Source organism: Eurosta solidaginis, chromosome 1 (genome assembly GCF_040869045.1).
Source record: "Eurosta solidaginis isolate ZX-2024a chromosome 1, ASM4086904v1, whole genome shotgun sequence".
In the NCBI taxonomy this organism is placed as follows: domain Eukaryota; kingdom Metazoa; phylum Arthropoda; class Insecta; order Diptera; family Tephritidae; genus Eurosta; species Eurosta solidaginis.
The window spans coordinates 92,126,482-92,148,923 of NC_090319.1; the positions used below are offsets into that span (position 1 = coordinate 92,126,482).

Sequence of the window (22,442 nt, forward strand, 5' to 3'; positions counted from 1 at the left end):
CGTTAAAAGAGTAGATCTTCTGAAATTGCTGCCCAAAAAATTAGTATGTGCTCTTAAATTTCAATAGGCATTATACTTAGATGCAACTGAAATATGTGTCTATGTTTCACCTCAGAAGATGTATTACCTCTACAAATGGTATTTGTCCACTATTCACCGCAACCGATTCAGCTATAGGTTATACAGTATGGCCAATGGAGGTTTGTGTCTCCTCTTTTCGGTACAACATGTTCTGTAGCTAGTTGCCTCTAGATCTAGGTGAAGATAAGCGGTTTCTTTTACCAGCAAACGTACGTATATACGTGTAAAAAAAACTGGCTATTGTGTGCCGCCAAATACTTTGACAACTGAAATTTTCTGCTTCTGTTTTGCGACAGCACGCTTGCCGGTTTCATTACGGGCTGACAAAATATTATTTCTTCAGTTGGTAGCACGATTGAATAAAAACCATTCGCTAGATAATTATTCGTTAGTTGTAAATACTCGCTAATTCGGCCTTTGCATCGAGTAATGAAAAGAATTTTTAAACATACTTGAGGACGGTCGTAACATTTTGTATATTTTAACTCTTTTAGAAAAACATAAAAATTGGAGAAATCGCATAAAAGTAATAAACGGATCAATAAGCATAGTTTTTCGTATACAAATCACTTAAAAAGTAAGACATTAAAGCATAAATGTTTCCACGATTTTGGTGCTAATTTATTTTACTTCATTTCTCGGTGATTGTTCTTTGTCATTGCTCTTCGTCGTTGCCATCTTTGGTTCGTCATCATATTCGTCGCATCGGCAACAATTCGTATGCACGAATCGCAACGTGCCTGTTTTGTCTTGTGTGTAACTTTTCGTTAAAATCTGCAAATTCGTTACTCGCTGACGTTACGTCTAACGATTTCTGTCTACTTTTTCTTTTGCTCAATGTGGGTACTGAAAATTATTTAAGAAAATTTACTTCACAATTAAATTTTGCACAGAGAGAAACAAGACAAATTAAAGAAAAACCGAGGGACAACAACGAATCACAGCGATAAATATCGTTGTAAATTACTCAAAAGAACAAAAGAAAGTGAATTGTTATTTCAAGGAGTACAATAATACAAAATGACTTCGCTGGATCCGAACGTAACTCGCTTGCAGAATTTTAAAAATAAAGGCAAGGATCAAGATGTAAGTATCTAGCAGTATGACATTTGCATTAACTAAACTAAAAAAGAGCTTCCAATTAATAACAAGTCTGACAATTTTGTATGAGTAATATATAAAATAATGCAGCTCTATTGAAAGTTATGAGACAATTTTAGTGTGAGCACATGGGTGATGGGCGATTGTGTTACGCTGCTGGCACATGTACTTCTATTTACAGCAACGGAGCTTAAAGTGCGCTACATTCGCACAATCCTGCACCCACTGATACCGAAGCCATCATCCACTGTTGCCGTGTGTACCTTATACAGTGTTGTTGGCCATGCGCCCGTCACTCGCCAATTTCGTTTGCTTTTGTTTTTATCATATCCAGCCTGCCCTGCCTGTCGCTATGCAATTATCGATTTTCGCAATCTCCACAATTCTCTTAATTTGAAATGTACGATGATATCTTGTATTGGTGAAGCAGGTGTTGGTATAAGTGGATATGGCTGTATTATTTTCCATGCTATATGAATAAAAATGTTTGTTCGGTAGTTATAAATAATGTAATTTGAATAACTTTGCTTTTATTAAAATTCAGTTAAAAAAGAACAGAATTGGCACATTCATATGCATGGAAAATTAATTGCTTCCATTTAAAAACGAAGTCATAACAATTGCGATCGCCCAACATTTTATGAATGTGTATAAAGGGAGTGCAACAATTTTTTTGTGCTCTTTGATTTCTCGCGAAACACGATTTACAATTGGCTCTGATTTACAGTCTATAGCTGCGCTGTATACAAATAAATAAATTCCTACATATATATCACGTGTACCTGATGGTTGGTCTCTCCCGTTATTTAATACGCTGCGCTCTTTCCTAATTGAGTTTATTATTTAAATTATGACGCATTTGTTTAATGTTTTATAGTTCCGGCACTGGTTTTCACTTTTTTCGGTTTTATTGCTGATTGTGATGATTTCGCAAGTGTTAATATGAGAGACCCCTCATTGATTCCCCAAAAACAGCGGAGCTTTTCGAACAATTTAAATTCAACTTGAACAATCATATCAATTATAATAATAAGTTTGAAATGAAGCAAATTTTGAGGTCTAAGGGTACTTTAAGCTCTTGTTCGGCCCCCGATTGTTTAAGGAAATCCATTTTTGCTGAGTGCTTTTTCCCAGCAGGAAAACGTCCATCTAGTTTTATTATTATTTTTGTTTGTTTAAAGTCGATGCAAACAAAGCGTTCGACTAATTACTGTAATAGAACAGATATACATATAATCACAAAGCCATCTTTAAAATTAAACAATTAAAATATGTACATAGAGATTATTTGTGAACGAACATAAAGCCGAGATTTTCTTCAGATGGCAAATTACTGTACCCCATTTAATTTTTGTACCCCATTTAATCATTGAGTATTTAAGGTAATCATTAGATATTTTTTTTTATTACGAGGAGTGAGTCACACGTATTAATGTTTTTGCATTGCTTACTGAAATCAGTACGCAGAGAACGAAGAGGTTCGTGCATTTCAAAATTCGATCTGCATGTGCGGTCGAAAATGTCTCGATGGTCTAAAGCATGGTATAAATTACAAGGTAAACCCGGTGAGAGCGGAAATGACGTTTAAAAAAATTGTTTAATTCTCACTGCTCTCACATTTCTATTTGTTTATTTTGGTTTTGTTTTTATAACAGAAATATAACCAACTGTAATATATTTGGTAATTCTATACGACAGCATGAAACTCTTAATACACGTCCAAAAATATCAAGTAGGTTATCAAAAGACACGTTTTGGATACAGGATTGCGAATCCGAAAGCGAAGGTAAACAAGTTTGGATTTGTCAAGAGATATTTGCAAAAGAAGTTTGAAATTTTTCATGTGGTTCTTGTAATTTTAGTGATTTGTTTGTACCCACAAAAAAAATTGTGAACATAAGTGTTTTGCGCGGATATAGTTTTGGTCTCCAAACCGTTGTTGGACCCACCCAAGGTAATTTTTTATAAGCGCGGCCACAGGCCGCCAATGCTGAAAGGTGTTCTGAGTAAAAATACTAAGGATCCACCCTCGGTTTCGGAGCACTCCGGGGTAATTTTTCGGTTTTTCGTTAATATCTTTTGAACAATGTAAAATTTTTATTTTGCGCCTTCGGTTTATTGTGGTCGAGGTCAATACGAGTCTTTTGACATCTCCCTCGGTATTTTGCGTTCTAACATTAATACTATGATTTTTTACCCAAACCGAATTTTTTATTGGTAGAAATAACTTTTTTTGGTGGGAAAGAAATCTCAACGGTCAACCGCATTCCAAATTTTCAATTCAGAATTGTATTGTGGTCTCTCATCATGCTCACAGGTTGTTAAACATTTCTTTCGATAACCTTATTAAACTTAAAACGCTCAATACGCTACATAAATTAATATATATGCAGGAACCTGACTATCTGTATCGGAGGCTAAATTTTCCCCAGTCGTCTAGATCTGTTCTCCTTACCCACTTCAGACATCGTATGCTAATATCTGATCGCCAGTTCTTCATTACTTCCATACGTCTTTGGAACTCACTCCCTTCTAGACTTAGGCTTATAAGCAATGCTCTGCTCTTCAATAAAGAATTAACAAGTTTCTATAATAACCTAGACAATTAAAATACTGATTTCTGTCTAAGCAAATGTACTCTATCATTCGTTTATTTATTTATTATTTATTAAATAGATTATTTATTGTGACCTTTTCTTGGTCATAGTCATTAGCTTTAAGTTTCAAGTTTAAATTGTTCCTATTTATGCCTTTTACCGACTAGCACTATAAAATAATTTTTGCCAAATTGTTGTGCTGGGATGAATTGCCAGCATCTCCTAAACGGATAAGCGCCAATTAACAAATTTACATTCCAAGATAATTTTTTTCTGCAGTAGCGAGGACACTTGAGACTACTGATCTCTTATAAAGTGAAGGTTCAGCATATTTAAGGGTTAAAGATGTATCAACCAACTGAAGAAGGATGAATGAAAAATCAATAGGGGTGGTCTCCAACATTCGCTTCTTAATTAGAATAGGTTAAGAAGGAAGGTCTTTTCATTTGTCCCTTTGCTAAACTGGGACGTGTTGAGGCATCCACTATATTATTGTAACGAATTTACTTGCAAATCCTCTTATTTGCAATCCTCTGCTAAGTTCGAATCACTAAACTGTTGAATAAATAACTCCAATTTGTAATAATGCAAAATGGCCTTTATTAAAGTACTTCACAATAACACTCAAAATGTGCAACCAATAGCTTAATAACCAAACTGATAGCTTAAATGAAACTGACTTTTAAAATAATACTGCTATTGCTCGCTAGATATCGTCTTAGTCGTAACTGCTTGACAACTCAAATCAAACTGAATTGCAGCGCCTCTACATCTGTCGCCTTTTATACTCTTTGATTTTAACATTCGCATCTTCTAGGCGCTTCCAGAATCTACTAGTCCAGTAGCTCTCAAACTTCTCAGCTGTAACTACAATTGTACAATTTTATAGTTTTTCTCATTGCATACTTGTAGGGGTATCTCAGATATATGCATGTATTTGTGCATTGACTCTCCGCTGCTCGTATACGTACATGGTACATATATGTAGACGCGGTTATTGTTTCGTTTATGTAGATACATAATGATTGAATTATTGATGTGCATTCACGTCACTGCTTAGCATCGGCTTAGAGACGATAGCATCGCTCAGTGCTGCTAACATTCGTTACACTGCCCTCCACCTAAACCTCTCGATCTAAACGTCGCTTGCATCTCCAAATGTACCACTCTTCTACTCCGTGGTTTCTCAATGCTTTGTATGCGGTAGATGGTATCACTGATCTTCTTCACAACCTTGTACGGGCCTTCCCAACTGCACCGAAATTTGGATGGAACACCTTTCCGCCGGTGAGGGTTGTATAACAGTACCAAATCTCCCGCCAAGAAACCTTTCGAATTATTGTTCTCATGGTACCTGTGTTTCATCGTACTACTCAATACCCTGGTTCGTTCCTTCACACTCTGTTGTTTGGCCGATTAACTACTTCGTAGAGCTTGCGCTGGACGGATTTGCTTTGCATAATCAGTATCGTTCCCACGTTTCCCCACATTAGTACGCTCTGGCTTGAAACTACCCTCGCATTCTTTCTCGGAAATTCGTTGCTTCGTTTTCCTGCGTCTTTTAGGGTTTGTCAATGCCAGTGTTTCTCTCGCAGGTACTTTTGATTTTGATTTATTTGGCCCATTCGATCTATCAACCTTTGCATTTGACTTTCGTGGTCTTTGTCGAGTCTTTCCCACCAGTACCCGATTCCTGCTGAACTCTTTTTCCAAACTAAAGTTAAGTGGTATGTCCTGATTCTTATAGCGCATAATTTTTCTCCGCATATCGATCCTGACGTCATGGTCAACCAAGAAGTCCACTCCCAATATGACTTCATCAACGATCTCCGCCACAACGAATTTGTGTAGAACCATGACTTTTCCAATTAATACCTCACATACCACTTCGCCTTGGACTTGATTGATCGCCTGTGACCGTACGCAACCTTGCTCCAGGTAATGACTTTACTCTCCTCTAGACCAAATCAGATCGAATCAAGGAATGAGATGCCCCCGTATCTACAGTCAGTACACGCTCTTTACCATCCACATTCCCTCTGATGGTAAGACTGCTTGATTTCCTTCCAATCTGCGACACAGATATCACAGGACATTCAATAGCCGGGGCAAGTTTTCGTTCTTTACATCCGACACGCTCTTGCTCATTTCCGCCAGCTTTGCGTTTACGGCCACTCACATTGTTGGAATTATTAGGACCAAGATCGCAATGACGTGCAATGTGACCTGGGTTGCCGCACTTGAAACATTTAATTACTCCGGCATTCTTCTGTTGAGATCCCTTCAGTGCTTCCAAAATTGTGTCTACCCACTCTGGCCTTTCCACTTCCACACGATGAGCTTTGTATGCTGGTTTACTCAATAGTGAGGCCGTTTCCTGAGTCAATGCATGTGATACCGTTTCAGCAAATGTCAGCTTTGGGTTTGCGTATGTGGCTCGCTTCGTTTCGACGTCCCGTATGCCATTTATAAAGCTCCGAATTTTTACCCTTTCGGTGTATTCCACGAGTGCGTCGCCATCCGCCAAATGTGCAAGCCTTTCGACATATGACACAAACTCCTGCAAAGTCTCATTAGCCTTTTGGTAGCGGTTTTGCAACTCTATTTGGTGTATCTGCTTCCTGTGTTCGCTTTCGTATCGCCTCTCTAGAGCGCTCATCAATGTTTCGAGTTGTTCCGCTCTCCCTCGGGAATAGTCTGTAGGATTTCAGCGGCAGATCCTTTCAATGCCACGAATAGTGCAGCAACTTTATCTTCAGCAGTCCAGTTGTTCACTGCTGCGGTCTTCTCAAACTAAATCTTAAACACCTGGAAAGGAACAGAACCGTCAAAGGATGGTGTTTTTACCTTTGGATTGCTTGCTGAAACACGTGAGCGATTTAGTTGTAACTGCTCCATACGACCTTTTAATGAGAAAACTATAAAATTAGGCGCTTCCCAAGGCAGTCGGTTCTATGTACCGGAGCGACTCGGGATTTTTCCCGACCAAGGACTGTCATTTCAGTGTGACCCCATCTAATTTGTTTCGTCCCTCCCACAAATTGTCATCCTTCCAGCAGGACTGCTCCATATTCTCTTACTCCGGGAAGGCATCGAATCCAATCCGGGTCCGTCTCCTGACCCCGGTCCTGAGAAATGGTTTTGCTGCATCTGCCGGAAAAGAATCTTTTTAGGACGGTCATACTCTGTTCAGTGTGTCTCGTGCAAGGGATGGTTGCATCGGACAGGTTGTTCTGGGCTTGATCCCAAAATCCGACGTCCACGTAACTTTTATAAATCTTTTGTGGCTCCTTGCTGTTCACGCCCAAGGGCGTCCCGTAGTCTACGTCTAAGCGGCCCCCACTACCTTCCAGCAGCCCCGCTGCTCAGCAAGCCACAACAAGTACCAGCTGCTGCTCGCTCCCCATGGCGCCAACAACTCAAACAGCTGCTACCACTCATAACTACAATCTTCGTTGTAGAGTCGGAAGCAATGCTGAGCAGCAGCCCCTGCCCCCGTCTTCCCCCCCCCCCCCCCCCGTCTTTTCCGGCTGCAATCGTGTAGGTCAGGGAAACAGACTCTTAGTCCCTACCTCCGTTTGCACCGTTTGCCAGCACAGAATATATATGTTTGCGACATCCGCCCAATGCAGCTCCTGCCTTGGGTGGTGCCACTTCCGCGACGGCAACCCCCCGACGGGTTTCATCGCGCCATGTTGCCAGGCCGCAAACCCAAATCATCCGGGTACCCCAATGCTTGCCCAAGGACGCCCAGTCCTAGGGCCACAACAGCAATTGCGCCCTGGCCTTCCCAACCAAGGCGTAGTCACCCGTCACTTACCCCCAGAGTGGCGACGGCTCCCCTTATGCACTTCAGAATTCTGCAGTTAAACTGTAATGGACTAACTGGGAAGATTACGGAGATAGTCGATTTCATGAAGCGGCACAACATCCGCATTGCTGCGATTCAAGAGACTAAACTCACTGCAAGATCTGCATTGCAGACCTGCTCTGGGTATAACGTCCACAGGAAAGACCGCGAAAGCGGAAATGGAGGCGGTCTCGCGTTTATCATACACCACTCTGTGCAGTATTGCATATTTGATCGTGGCATCGACCGCAGGGACAACGTCTTAGAACGTCAAGGCCTATCTGTCCGGTCAGGCGATGCAAACCTAGAAATCATCAACATCTACATCCCTCCTGCCACCTGTTGCCCCCGTGGATACCGCCCTAATATCAGGGCCTTACTCACTGGCAACAATCGCATTATCTTAGGCGATTTCAATGCCCATCATGATCTATGGCATTCAAACTTGCGGGCGCACAGTAGGGGTGAGATGTTGGCGGATCAAATAGAAGAAACGACGTTCTGCACAATAAACGGAGACGCCCCCACACGTATGGTAGGAAGCTGTCACAGCTCGCCAGACATCTCAATCGTGAGCGCAGAACTCCTAAACTGCGTCAACTGGCAGCCGATGGTAACATTGGCATCCGACCACCTGCCCATACTTATTCCGCTTGAGCGTAACGCCGACTTCATCGTCACTGAAAAACGCACTTTCATAAACTTCAAAAAAGGAAAGTGGGAAGAATATAAATCCTTTACAGCCAGCCGCCTAGCTGCCCTCCCTATCCCGACTGATGCCGCCAAGGGGAGCGTGCCTTCCGTAAGGTCATTAAATCCGCCTCGGCACATTTCATTCCCGCCGGGAGAATTCCCGAAATCCGGCCCCACTTCCCGGCGGAGGCCGCAAACTTAGCGAGAGAACGTGACCTTATAAGACAGCTTGACCCAGGCGACCCTCAAATAAGGGATATAAACCAACGCATCAGATTGCTTGTAGATGAACACAAGCGGGCGAAATGGGAGGAGCACCTAAGAGGTTGTAACCTCTACCGGTGTGGGTAAACTTTGGTCCATCGTAAAGTTCCTATCGAATCCGACTAAGCACAAAGACAAAGGTTCCATCGCCTTTGGCGACAAAGTGCTGTCGGACGCGAAAAAATGCGCGAACGCTTTCTGCCGACAATATATAATGCATCCTACGGTCGACAAAGATAGACGGAGAGCCAATAGACGCGCACATAAACACAAATTCAGCGCGTCACCAATCACCATCACCGCTAAAGAGGCCCATCCAAAGCAGTGGGCCCAGACGGCATAGCCATGCCGATGCTTAAAAACCTAGGGAGGGGTTCAAATATTTAGCATCGCTCAGTGCTGTTAACATTCTTTACATTATCAACTAATTTTTTTACCATATACATAAAAACGGATTTCAAAACTTTTCGAAATATTTTTTCACTTATTTCATAAGTATTTTATTTTTTTGGCTGAAAAATAACATACCAACAATTTTTTGTGTTTCGTTTGGTTTGGCATTTCCACAAAATTTAAGAGAGTGATTTTAATTTTTTTTTAAATCAAAAAACCATTATGGCCGCCAAGAAGGGTAAATGGTTTTACCTGGTAATATTGATACCATGGTCTAAAGAGAACATTAAATAAAATTTCATCATCAATCACTAAGGGATACTATCATCTCTAAGCCAATACTAAGCAGTGACTTGTATGCGCATCAACAAATCATTCATTATGTCTATACATATGTCCATACAAGCAGCGGAGATTAACACACATCTTATATGAGATTCTCACAAAAGTAGGCAATCATTTGTGCAAGTATCACTCACATATACACGCGCATATGAGAAGCTATATAGTTATAGCTGGTAATTTTATAACTGGTAACTAAGTTAAATTCTAGAAACGCCTAGAAGTATGCGAACGAGGAAATCACAGAGTATAAAAGGAGGTAAAGCTGATAATGAGTAATCAGTTTGATTTAAGCATGCTCTCTGTTGAGAAGTAGAAGTGTTATTGTGAAAGTAGTCCAATAAAGACCATTTTGCATTACTGAATATTGGAGTTATTTATTCAACAGTTTAGTGACTCGAACGTTAGCAGAAGGTTGCAAATAAGCGGAATTGCCCTAAATTCGTTACAATATACTCTTGGGATTGGTAGGATTGCCTTGTGAAGCACATGAACTTGCACTTCGGCAGGTTTAGTGACATTACATTTAGGCTACACCATTCGAATAGATTGTAGATTTGATCTATCCACTGGTGAGCGGATAGGCATAGCAAGTTTGACATCATCAACGTACATTAGCGGCTTGGAGTACTTCAAAACATTTGGAAGGTCGTTAATGAACAGCAGAAACATCATTGGACAAAGGTGGATGCCTTGAGAAACACCAGAAGTAACATCGATAGATTCTGACCTACAATTAGTAAATATATAAGTTTAGATACCCAAGATAGAAACAAAGACGGGACGCCAAATCGATGGAGTGTGAACAGAAGAAGTGAATTGGAAACTTTATCGAAAGATTTACTAAAATCATTATGTTACATCAATTTCTCTGTTAATCTTAAATCCGTTCAGCACATGAGTTGTGAACTCAAGCAAGTTAGTCACAGTAGATTTATCCATGTAAAAACCATGTTGAGACAATTCAATGGTTGAGGATACCCTATGAGGTAGTTGCTTTGTGACGATCGATTCACAGAGTTTGGGAATAGCACTAAGTTTTGCCATTCCTCGGTAATTTAACCCGCCAATGGTGACGCAAATTTGACTTTGATTAATGGTGACGCCGGTCTCATGCACCGGGGTTTTAAACTGAAGATTTTTCGAAACGTGTTACTAATATGAGATGCTATGCTTGGCGAAAGTGAAGTTGGAAAGTCTTTCAATGTATTTAAAAATGAAATTCATAAGATTTGCGAAAAAATCGTGCCGATATATAAAAATAAAATTTACAAATCTCCCTGGCACAATAGTGCGCTCAAACATCTAAAAAATTTGAGAAACAAGTTCTTTAAAAAATATAAGTTTACTAATCAGCGTCGATTTTATGATTTGTTTATTGTTTATAAGAAAAAATTTAACAATCTTAATAAGTCTTTATATGCTAAGTACGTCAGAAATTTTGAGGTAAACATCAAGAGCAATCCGAAGAACTTTTGGAATTACATTAACTCCATGAAGAGCGTATCTAGCATACCGAAATCAGTAAGCTACAATAATATTACTGCCAACTCTGTTAATGATGCTGCTAATCTCTTTGCTGACTTCTTCTCGGCGAATTTTATCACAGATAATGATTTAACTGTGGAAGATACAGATAACATACACAAGTTAATTAAGTCTCCCTCTGCTAATAATTTTGGGTCACTTACTCTCACTGAGGCAGACATAATTGAGGGGATTGTAAAACTTAAAAATTCCTCCAGAACTGATGTTGATAATCTTTCAGTTATTCTATTGAAAAATTGTCCTTCTCTAGTACGACCCTTAATGATTATATTCAATAAATCATTGGAATCGGGTATTTTTATTGATGTCTGGAAACAAGCATCCGTCACTCCCATTTTTAAGTCTGGCAACAAAAGTAACTGTTCTAATTACAGGCCTATTTCCAAATTGTCTACAACTTCGAAGCTATTTGAATGTGTTGTCAATGACAAGCTTTACTTTAGCGTTAAACACCTGATTTGCGCCAATCAACATGGTTTTGTACCGGCCAGATCCACATTAACGAACCTCGCTGTCTTTTCTGAGGATTGCTACGCGGCATTTAGGCGGGGTTTTCAGGTTGATACAATATACCTTGACTTCTCCAAAGCATTCGATAAAATTTCTCATAAAATTTTAATTGCGAAATTAGCTTGTTATGGGTTCCACTCTACGTTCCTACAGTGGATTAAATCTTACCTGCACAACAGAAGTAATGTTGTAAATATTGACGGTGTTTATTCGAAACCATTTTGGGCCACCTCTGGAGTGCCCCAGGGCAGTATTCTGGGCCCTTTACTATTTATCTTGTTCATTAATGACATTAGCTCTTGCTTCTCATCTACCAAATTTCTGCTTTATGCTGATGATCTCAAGATCTATTCTGAGATCAGTTGTTATAATGATGTCGTTGTTCTTCAGTCTGAGATTAATAAGCTTTATATCTGGTGTGTTAAGAACCGTCTTTTCCTTAATATAAGTAAGTGCCACACGGTGACGTATGGTAAAATGCTGAGGCCACTTCATACCTCCTATCATATTGCAGAAACCTTTCTTCGAACGAATCTTGAAGTTAAAGACTTGGGGGTATACTTCGACTCAAAGTTTAATTTTAACACTCACGTCAGCTTCACAATTTCTAAGGCGCTTTCAATGCTTGCTTTTGTCAGACGCCATTCCGCAAACTTCTCTGACCCATACACACTCAAAGTTTTATATACGTCCTTTGTGCGGTCCAAACTTGAGTATGCGGCTTTCATTTGGCGGCCCTACCACAAAGTTCACATCAACCGCCTGGAACGGGTTCAAAAAATCTTTATGCGCTTCGCGCTTATTTCATTACGTTTCTCTGAACCGATCCCGTCTTATGAGTCTCGATGCCAACTAATATCCTTATTATCCCTTAATAATCGCAGAATTCTTTTGGCCTCGTTGTTCATTTTCGATCTTTTCACGGGCAAAATTGACTGCGCGCTGCTTCTTGAAAGACTATGCTTAAATACTCCCTGTAGAAACCTCCGCCACTTTGAAATCTTTTTCATAGGGCTGAGTAGAACTGTTTATAACTCAAAAGCGCCTATTAACAGAGCCCTATCAGAAATTAATTGCTTCTCTAGTGTTTTGGATATTGATTTCTCCGACTCAAAATACGCTTTTCAACTTAAACTAAAAAATTACTTAATCTGTAATAATATAAATTCTTCTTGTTAGTGTTCTCCATTGCTTAATATAAGCTGGTCTCTGTAATTTAGTCATAAGTGTCTGTACTAAACATTTGTTACTAGACTAAATAAATAAATAAATAAATAAATAAATAAATAAATAAATAGTTCATGTTTTTTTTTTATTTGAGCACTTTGACAATGAAACAAAGATATTTAATCAATTTAAGCTCTCTTATTTCAATATTAAAATTCACAAACGTTTTTAACTAGAGCATTAAAAATAACAATGTTTTTGCAATCCACTTTTTAATATTAAGAAAAAATTAAAAAAATCACATATTCTTTAAGGAAAATAACGTTAATTAGTCTTTCGATAATTGGAACTTTTATAAAATGAATAAAAATTGGTATATAATAATAAAAATTTTAAATAATATAAAATGAATCCTTAATTATTTTACTTACATATACGGTGACTCACGGTCTCACACACCAGGTTAGTAAAAAAATACAGAAATTGTGCTCACTAAGCAGTTTCGTCGTGAACTGATGGTGGGGGACGTTATAGTGTTAACTACTTTTTACTCTTTACTTTAATTTTTAGAATAACTTCAAAAAAGAAAATTCTAATTAGTATGAAAATATCTGAACTCAAAAATAAACAATATATAAATTTTTAAAAATAAAATAAATATTTGGTTAACCACCAAATATATTGGCGATTCTACCAACGGACCTAAATTTTTATATAAGTCTATATGTGATACAATTACTGAATGTGACGCTTTACGTATCGCAAAACTGACCAATACAATACCGCAAATAAAAGTGCAACTAAGTAACGTGCTACCAAAGAAAATTTGTTTAAAGTTACCTGGACCAATTACAAACTATCTACCGGTTTCAGCAAATGTGCACACGGTCCTGTTCCGAATCATCACATCCTTGAATACTGTTTAATATAAATTTTAAAAGTATATTCAGTGCATTTTCATACAACAAGAACAACCATTAAAATTTAAATAAAAATCAAAAACCGAAATTAACAGGATAAAATACACATCTATCTACCCTCAACATTTGTGCGGTACATCTGTTAACGCTAGTGAAAAGAAATCAACAATTAAAACAAATATCGAACAAAGTGCCGTTATGTGATATAGAAGAATAAAAAAGAATAAAAATCTTTACAGCAGCAACCGCTGGAACTAAACAAAAATAACTTAATTAATTGTTATTATTGGCGGCCACCGTGGTGTGATGGTAGCGTGCTCCGCCTATCACTCCGTATGCCCTGGGTTCAACTCCCGGGCAAAGCAACATCAAAAATTTTAGAAATAAGATTTTTCAATTAGAAGAAAATTTTTCTAAGCGGGGTCGCCCCTCGGCAGTGTCTGGCAAGCGCTCCGGGTGTATTTCTGCCATGAAAAGCTCTCAGTGTAAACTCATCTGCCTTGCAGATGCCGTTCGGAGTCGGCATAAAACATGTAGGTCCCGTCCGGCCAATTTGTAGGGAAAAAATCAAGAGGAGCACGACGCAAATTGGAAGAGAAGCTCGGCCTTAGATCTCTTCGGAGGTTATCGCGCCTTACATTTATTTTATTTAATTGTTAAAACTTTGAGAGGAATTATAAAACAGTTAAAAACGCAACAAAAAATTTTCAAATAATTAAAAAAATTGTATTTTTAAGTGATTTTTCGCAACACATTGCAACATATTTTTAAGTTCGCAATATAAAACTCTTAAAACGAGAAGTGTAAATACGCTAAAACTCATTTTTTAAAAATAAATGCCACATCAAAACAATACTGCCACTGTTTCAAATACAACCACAGCTGTGGAAAATTGATCCAGCACTACTCAGGAAGTTTCATCGTCATATAGTGTACCGTTTATTGGAATCATTCATCTTTAACGTCCTCTACACAAAGAAGAACATCATTATATTTTAAAGCCATTGCATATTTAAGTTTATCAATCAACTCTTCCATAGTAATAAAATCGTAAATATAAATTTTAAATAATTTTAACTTTTTCCAAATAAAATTTTTATTTTAATATTAAATTAAAATTTCAAATTTATTTTAAGATTATTTTTATATCTTAAAAATTTTAATATAAATTATTTAAATTTACTTATTTTTTATATAAAATTAAATATTGTATTTAAATTGTTAACTCCCTTTCCAAAAAAATTCTTAAATATTTTCTAATTTTCAAATTTTTCATTTAAATTTTTTTTTCATATGGTTCTGCGTTCACCAATACGAACTCATAATTTTACAAATTGTGAAAATCAAAATAACAACCATACAAATAACATCATGACTCACAATACAACTCAAAATTCTAACATTAATACAACACAAAACAACATTTCTAATATAACACAAGATACTTCAACACAAGATAACTTTACAAATTTTCCTTCAACTAAATCTATTAAATTACCACAATTTTGGCAAGATTGTCCTGATGCCTGGTTTTTACTTGTTGAAGGACAATTTGAAATAAATAATATCACTGATGATAATTTAAAATTTCAAAATGTTCTAGTTACCCTTCAACGAGATACTATTTCTAAAATTTTTGACATTATTAACCCTCCTCCTCTTTTCAATAAATATAATACAATTAAAAAGATTTTATGCGAAAGATTTTCACTTAGTGAAGAAAAAAGATTAGAAGAATTATTTTCAAAAACTGAACTTGGTGATCGTTCGCCATCTGAATTATTAAGATTTATGAAATCACTTATAGGTACTGACTCCATTGTAAGTCAAGAATTACTTTTCAAATTATGGATTCGTAAATTACCACAAGAAATACAAATCCATTTAACTTCTAGTAACAATCAAAATAAAGATGAAATAATTATTTTAGCTGACAAACTTTTTGATTTAATCAATAAACCTCACTCTTCCAAATCTCCTGTAGTCTCAAGTATAAATAATAATATTTTAGAACAATGCGTTAAAAATTTAACTGAATTAACTACGGCTATTTATCAAAATTTAAATAAAATTTCTAATGATATTAATCAATTATATATTCGTTCAAGATCTAAAGATAGAAATGGATCTAAATCTCGAAATTTTTCAAGATCCAGAAATTTTTCAAACAATCATAATTTTAATTTGCAAACAAATATTTGTTGGTATCACAAAAAATTTAAGAATAACGTTCTTAAATGTATACCCACATGCAATTTCAATCAAAAACATAATTCAAATTCCGAACAAAATTTAAACTGAAACGATCCATAATGACGGTGACGGATAATGGAATTATTATTAAACCTACTCGTCACCTATTCATATTTGATAAATTCAATAAACTTAATTTTCTTATCGATACCGGCGCAGTTTATCAGTTATTCCTTTTTCTAAATTTAAAATTTATAAAAGAAATTCAGATCTTACTTTGACTGCAGCAAACGGTTCTTCAATTGAAACTTTCGGTACAAAACTACTTAAAATTGATTTAGGTTTAAGAAGAGATTTTGAATTTCCATTCATTATTGCGAACATTGATACAACAATTTTAGGAGAAAACTTTTTAGAAAAATTCGGAGTTATTGTCAAAAATAAAGAAATAATGGATTCTACTACAAAAATTAGGCAGTGGAGTAATTAGATTTAAAGAAGGTGGCAAATATATTAGCAATTTCGTTGTCATCATTGATTATTCTTTTCGAGTTGACGAGCGAATAAAACGACTGGATGGGGGAAATGTTATGCTTAATCTTTTTTAAGTAATCCGCATAACATCTTCTCTGTAGCCGGTTGTACTCGTGGCGTATAATAGAATATGCCGCATAGTTGAAATGAGTTGTTGAGATGTTGAATTGAGTTGCACCCACTTTCACAACGCTTTATGTGCAATATTTCACAAATGCGTACCTATGTCTAACACCTCTTCAGCAATCCAACTTCTGCTTGGAGCTCTATAGAATATTTAAGTTCTTAAACATTTAGAAACGCGTTCTTTTAAGAGATTCAAACAAAACTATTGGATCGCATCGACTCACTGAATAGTTCGACGAAAAAATTCAGTCTAAGCATTTACCAAATTCATTATGAATCCTATTCAGTTGATAAAGGCCAATATCTGTAAAGGCATTTAGTAAATCATAGAATATATCGCGAGATTTTGTGGGAACTAGCAAACCATCAGTAAGATTCCAAGACACAAAAGGCAAATTAAAATCACCAGTCACGATGAAAGCATCGACAGTCCTAGCCAAAGAAAATACCAACCTCACCACGGAAGCATGTTTTATTTATATAGAAATACCTGACTGTGCGAAATATATAATGCTACAAAATATTTTTAAATATAGGAGAGTGTTACTCTCACACAAAGGAACTGAAAATCATTACAGTCCGCGAAATACATTTCCTCCGCAGAGAATCTGGTATGAACGGCAATCAACACGCCACCACCAATTCTGTTTAGACGATCTTTCGTAAAGATTTCATATGAATCTGATAAAATTTCAGAATTAAACACCGATGGTTTCAGCCATGTCTCAGTAGTAATCCGAACTTCGTAACTGAAGTCATAACTTTGTTCGAAAAGATCCACTAATTTAGTATTAAGACCCCTAACATTCTGATAATAAATACAGAGAGGGGTATTGGCTGTTTATGCCTAAAACTTAAACTACTAAATACAATTCATTATTATAATCACTTATTTCTATTGAATATGCTGTTGGAATGCCATGTGATTCCGATCAGCATATTTGCTAGCGTGACAAACGGACGAGTCTGGGAACTACTCATTTAAGGGAGGTTGGAAAGGACGCGTTTTCAATCCTCCAGTGCTCACAGCTTAAGGCAACAAAATTTGGAACTTATATTTTTCAATTATATTTGTATTTTAAGCTGTCGGAATGTATTAGTCTCCGATCAACACTGCTAAACATGTCTTTGGATGTTGGAAATTAGAAATAACGTGTATCCAATCACCCCTCAACTTTGTTTAGTAAATACGCTGTCGGAATGCATGAAGATTCTGATCAGCACATCTCAACATATAATGGAAGGTTGAAAAGGACGTGTTTCCAATTCCCCCTGCTCCAAATTTTGTTTGGCCTTATTTTCGTTACACATCTTATAATTTTATTGTTATATTAATGCTGTCGGAATGCGAGTGATTCCGATCAGCAACAGTAAATATCGACTGAAAATACCGAATTCCAGCGAAATTAGTTGTTGGAACTGTGTGGAGTTACAGGTGGCGACCTGCAATCGCTCGTTAAGACAATTGTTTAATAGTCTTCGACACCATGGGGTTTTCTTTAGGCGTCGGAAGGGTTTAATAATAATTAAGTTGGTAGGGCCACAGCGCAGCGTTTGTTATAGTCAGATGCAAACACACAAATTTTAAATGAAACTCTCACCTGAGAATTGCGGTTTAAATCAATACCCCCACCATAGAACAGTACTCGTAGCGCTAGACCTATCAAAAGCTTTTGATACGGTCAACCATGGCTCGTTACTGCAGGACCTGGAAGGGTCTACCCTTCCCCCATGTCTTAAAAGGTGGACCGCAAATTATCTGGGTGGTCGGCAGGCATCGGTGCAATTTAGAAACGAAACATCAAAACCAAGGAGAATTAAACAGGGGGTGCCACAGGGTGGTGTCCTATCCCCACTTTTGTTTAATTTCTACATATCTAAGCTACCTTCACCACCGGAAGGAGTCACAATCGTTTCCTACGCCGATGACTGCACAATAATGGCCACAGGCCCAGGCCCAAAGATCGATGCGCTATGCAATAAAATAAACGGCTACCTCCCTGATCTCTCCAGTTTTTTCGCCTCGCGAAACCTGGCATTATCACCGACTAAATCTTCCGCGACCTTATTTACAACATGGACGCCCCAAATGTCGACCATTTTGAACATCCACGTCGATGGCACTACGCTACCGACTGTCCGACACCCCAAAATCTTGGGTATGACGTTTGATCAGGATCTACATTTTGGTGAGCACGCAGCCGCAATTGTTCCGAGAATTCAGAGCCGGAACAAAATCCTCAAATCCCTCGCTGGCAGTACTTGGGGAAAAGATAAAGAAACGCTCATGACTACATACAAAGCAATTAGCCAGCCGATTACGTGCTACGCGTCACCCATATGGTCGCCAAGCCTAAAAATCACCCACTGGAAGAAACTACAGGCCTGCCAAAATACTGCTCTCAGAATCGCCACGGGCTGTCTTCTTATGTCCCCAGAACACCATCTGCATAATGAGGCGAGAATACTCCCCATCAGGGAGAGAAATGAGATGCTGACCAAACAGTTCCTGTTGAATACCCAGAAACCTGGGCATCCCAACAGACATCTGATTGATGAACCAGCACCGCCTAGGGGCTTAAGGAGTCATCTCCGTAAGCATTTTGAGGAAATACGGCACCTGAGAACCCAGCCGTATGAAGTGAAAAAACACAAGCAGGTCCTTGGTGAACTCCATAAACAGGCGTCGGACCTTTATGCCGGGAATTGCCCGGTGAATCCAGTACTTAACGAAAATTATCCAAAACTTGCGGAAGAGGAACACATACTCCCCAGGGAAACGCGTGTCACTCTTGCTCAACTTCGTTATGGATACTGTAACAGGTTAAACTCTTACCTATCCAGAATCAACCCTGACAAACAAAATGTATGCCCCGCTTGCAATGTGTCCCCACATGACACCAACCATCTCTTCAATTGTAATGTGGAACCAACGCCTCTAACATCCCTTTCCTTATGGTCCACCCCTGTTGAAACGGCAAGTTTCCTTGGACTCCCGTTAGAGGATATTGATGACAATTTGTGATCGGTCGCGGCTATTAGGTGGGGCGAGCATTGCTACAACAACAACAACAACAACCTGAGAATTTACATCGACATCTCTCTTAGTCAATTTAAAGCAAGCTAATTTGGAGGCGGCCACCGTGGTGTGATGGTAGCGTGCTCCGCCTACCACACCGTATGCCCTGGGTTCACACCCCGGGCAAAGCAACATCAAAATTTTAAAAATAAGGTTTTTCAATTAGAAGAAAATTTTTCTAAGCGGGGTCGCCTCTCGGCAGTGTTTGGCAAGCGCTCCGGGTGTATTTCTGCCATGAAAAGCTCTCAGTGAAAACTCATCTGCCTTGCAGATGCCGTTCGGAGTCGGCATAAAACATGTAGGTCCCGTCCGGCCAATTTGTAGGGAAAATCAAGAGGAGCACGACGCAAATTGGAAGAGAAGCTCGGCCTTAGATCTCTTCGGAGGTTAACGCGCCTTACATTTTTTTTTTTTAATTTGGAGTAATCAATGCCAAAGTGAAAAGAAATGTATTTAACAATACTCTCTTCAGTAACTCACGGCCTAAAATATGAGACATGAATCCACTTTTACTTCACAAACACATCCAAATCATTATTGCCAATAACAAATGCACGCGAATTTCGATTTGTTTCTTTTCCTGCATTCGTAAGTTGTCTGTGTACTGAAGTATTATCAGAGAGGATAAAAATAATAAGAGACGTCAGTTTGTACTTTTTGCGAAATTTATTTGTAATGTCGTATTTGTAGGGTTATTTTAAATTGCATCTACACATTTTCATGAAGTATTTTTGTTTGTTTTAAGGGATTTGCGTTAATTAAACAATTCATCATCCTTCCAACATTCACAATGCATATGTATTAATATAAACTTTTTAAAAATGTGTATAAGGTAAGTTTCTAATACCCGCCAAGTTGGTACATTACAAATAATTATCGAACTGACGCCTCTTATTATTTCTATCCTCTCTGGTATGAGTTGTCCACAACCAACTTTGACTGTAGAGTGCGCAGGAGCAACTGACACTGATTTATTTGTTGATTTTGCAATTATATTGTTTTTGCTGGTGGTGTAGATGTAGAATTAGACGTTGTGTTAGATTTATGTGACTATATAGCAGGTGTCGTTCTATGTGTAGTTAATGATTTAGCTGTGGAGACTTTTTTTGTAGTAGCACTGTTAGATAGAGTTTTTGACGATTTCATTTGTTTATTTGCTGAAGGTGTTAATGTTGTTGTAGGAATAGATGCAGGAAGCGCATTAACAGTGGAAGTAGAAGTGGAAGACGAATAAGATAAAGTTGAAGCAATGCCAATGTTGGCGGAGAGTGACGATGAATTTGTTTGTATTCCGACGGCATGCTGGTTAACCGGCATACTTTCAAAAGGAGATTGTGAGAATTCCATGCCTTGAGGGGTAGCGGGAAATTTAATAAGGTTGTTTCACAAACGGTGATTAGCATTGTTGTTGGATGGCATAGAAATAGGAGAAATAAATAATGCGCTATTTCTGGCACTCGCACAATAAGAAGATTTATAAAGTGGCAGCAGTATCAACTTTGTTGATGGGTGACTGCAAAGAGGTCATTATTTGGTTTTTAGATCGTCTAACTGCATGATGGTCAAACCGATTCTGCTCTATGGGGTGCTGGTCTGGTGAAAAGCACTGGACACGGCGAGCACCTCCAACAACAACAACAGCAGCACCTCCAAAATGTTAGTGTCAGTGCAACGGACGGCGCTGATCGGTATCAGTGGCGCTCTCAGAACAACACCTACCTTGGCACTGAACGTCATGCTGAACATATATCCAGTAGATATTGCGGGAAAGGCGGCCGCGGCCCGGTCGTTAGTCAGGCTTCGTAATATGGGCTATGTGCTTTCTGACTTCGGACACTCTAGCCTTCTTACCAGTTTCGACTTTATCCCGGACAGGACGGACTATTGTATGCTCCCTATACAACCTTCACCCCAGTCATTCAACCGAGAGAGGAGTGGGAAGAGAAATTATCTGGGGCATGGGACCGGGTAACTTGTTCACGGATGGGTCGAAGTTGTACGGAAAGGTTGGTGGCGAGGGTGTCTTTTGTCAAGAGCTAAATGTAAGCAGCAAGTTTAAGTTGGCTGACCACTGCAGGTTATTCCAAGCGGAAGTTGCTGCGATTAAGGATGCTGTGATTGAAATGCTATCCAGGGCTACTACGGTTAGGGAATTTAACATCTACTCTGATAGCCAAGCGGCTATAAAGGCCTTGAGCTCAACTACAGTGCGATCGAGGGTGGTCTGGAAGTGTCTGACCTCGCTTGCGATTGCATCGAATTATTTTAAAATTAAGATTATCTTGGTCCCGGGCCATAGTGATATCCCGGTTAACTGTCAAGCGGATCTCTTGTTGTTGTTGTTGTTGTAGCAATGCTCGCCCCACCTAATAGCCGCGACCGATCACAAATTGTCATCAATATCCTCTAACGGGAGTCCAAGGAAACTTGCCATTTCAACAGGGGTGGACCATAAGGAAAGGGGTGTTAGAGGCGTTGGTTCCACATTACAATTGAAGAGATGGTTGGTGTCATGTGGGGACACATTGCAAGCGGGGCATACATTTTGTATGTCGGGTTTGATTCTGGATAGGTAAGAGTTTAACCTGTTACAGTATCCAGAACGAAGTTGAGCAAGAGTGACACGCGTTTCCCTGGGGAGTATGCGTTCCTCTTCCGCAAGTTTTGGATAATTTTCGTTAAGTACTGGATTCACCGGGCAATTCCCGGCATAAAGGTCCGACGCCTGTTTATGGAGTTCACCAAGGACCTGCTTGTGTTTTTTCACTTCATACGGCTGGGTTCTCAGGTGCCGTATTTCCTCAAAATGCTTACGGAGATGACTCCTTAAGCCCCTAGGCGGTGCTGGTTCATCAATCAGATGTCTGTTGGGATGCCCAGGTTTCTGGGTATTCAACAGGAACTGTTTGGTCAGCATCTCATTTCTCTCCCTGATGGCCTGTAGTTTCTTCCAGTGGGTGATTTTTAGGCTTGGCGACCATATGGGTGACGCGTAACACGTAATCGGCTGGCTAATTGCTTTGTATGTAGTCATGAGCGTTTCT

General features: G+C 38.6%; 1 protein-coding gene across 3 annotated transcripts in view; it reads left to right on the forward strand.

Moving 5' to 3' along the window:
* The first annotated feature begins 494 nt into the window (after window positions 1-494).
* Kap-alpha3 (karyopherin alpha3) overlaps window positions 495-22,442 on the forward strand; it is a 60,139-nt gene continuing 38,191 nt past the window's right edge. The window contains exons 1-2 of one of the 3 annotated variants that reach the window (XM_067759117.1): window positions 495-658; window positions 944-1,167. In XM_067759117.1, the coding sequence (XP_067615218.1) occupies window positions 1,102-1,167 (66 nt within the window). In that variant the 5' untranslated portion in view covers window positions 495-658; window positions 944-1,101. The other 2 variants (XM_067759119.1, XM_067759118.1) reach the window with 2 other exon arrangements.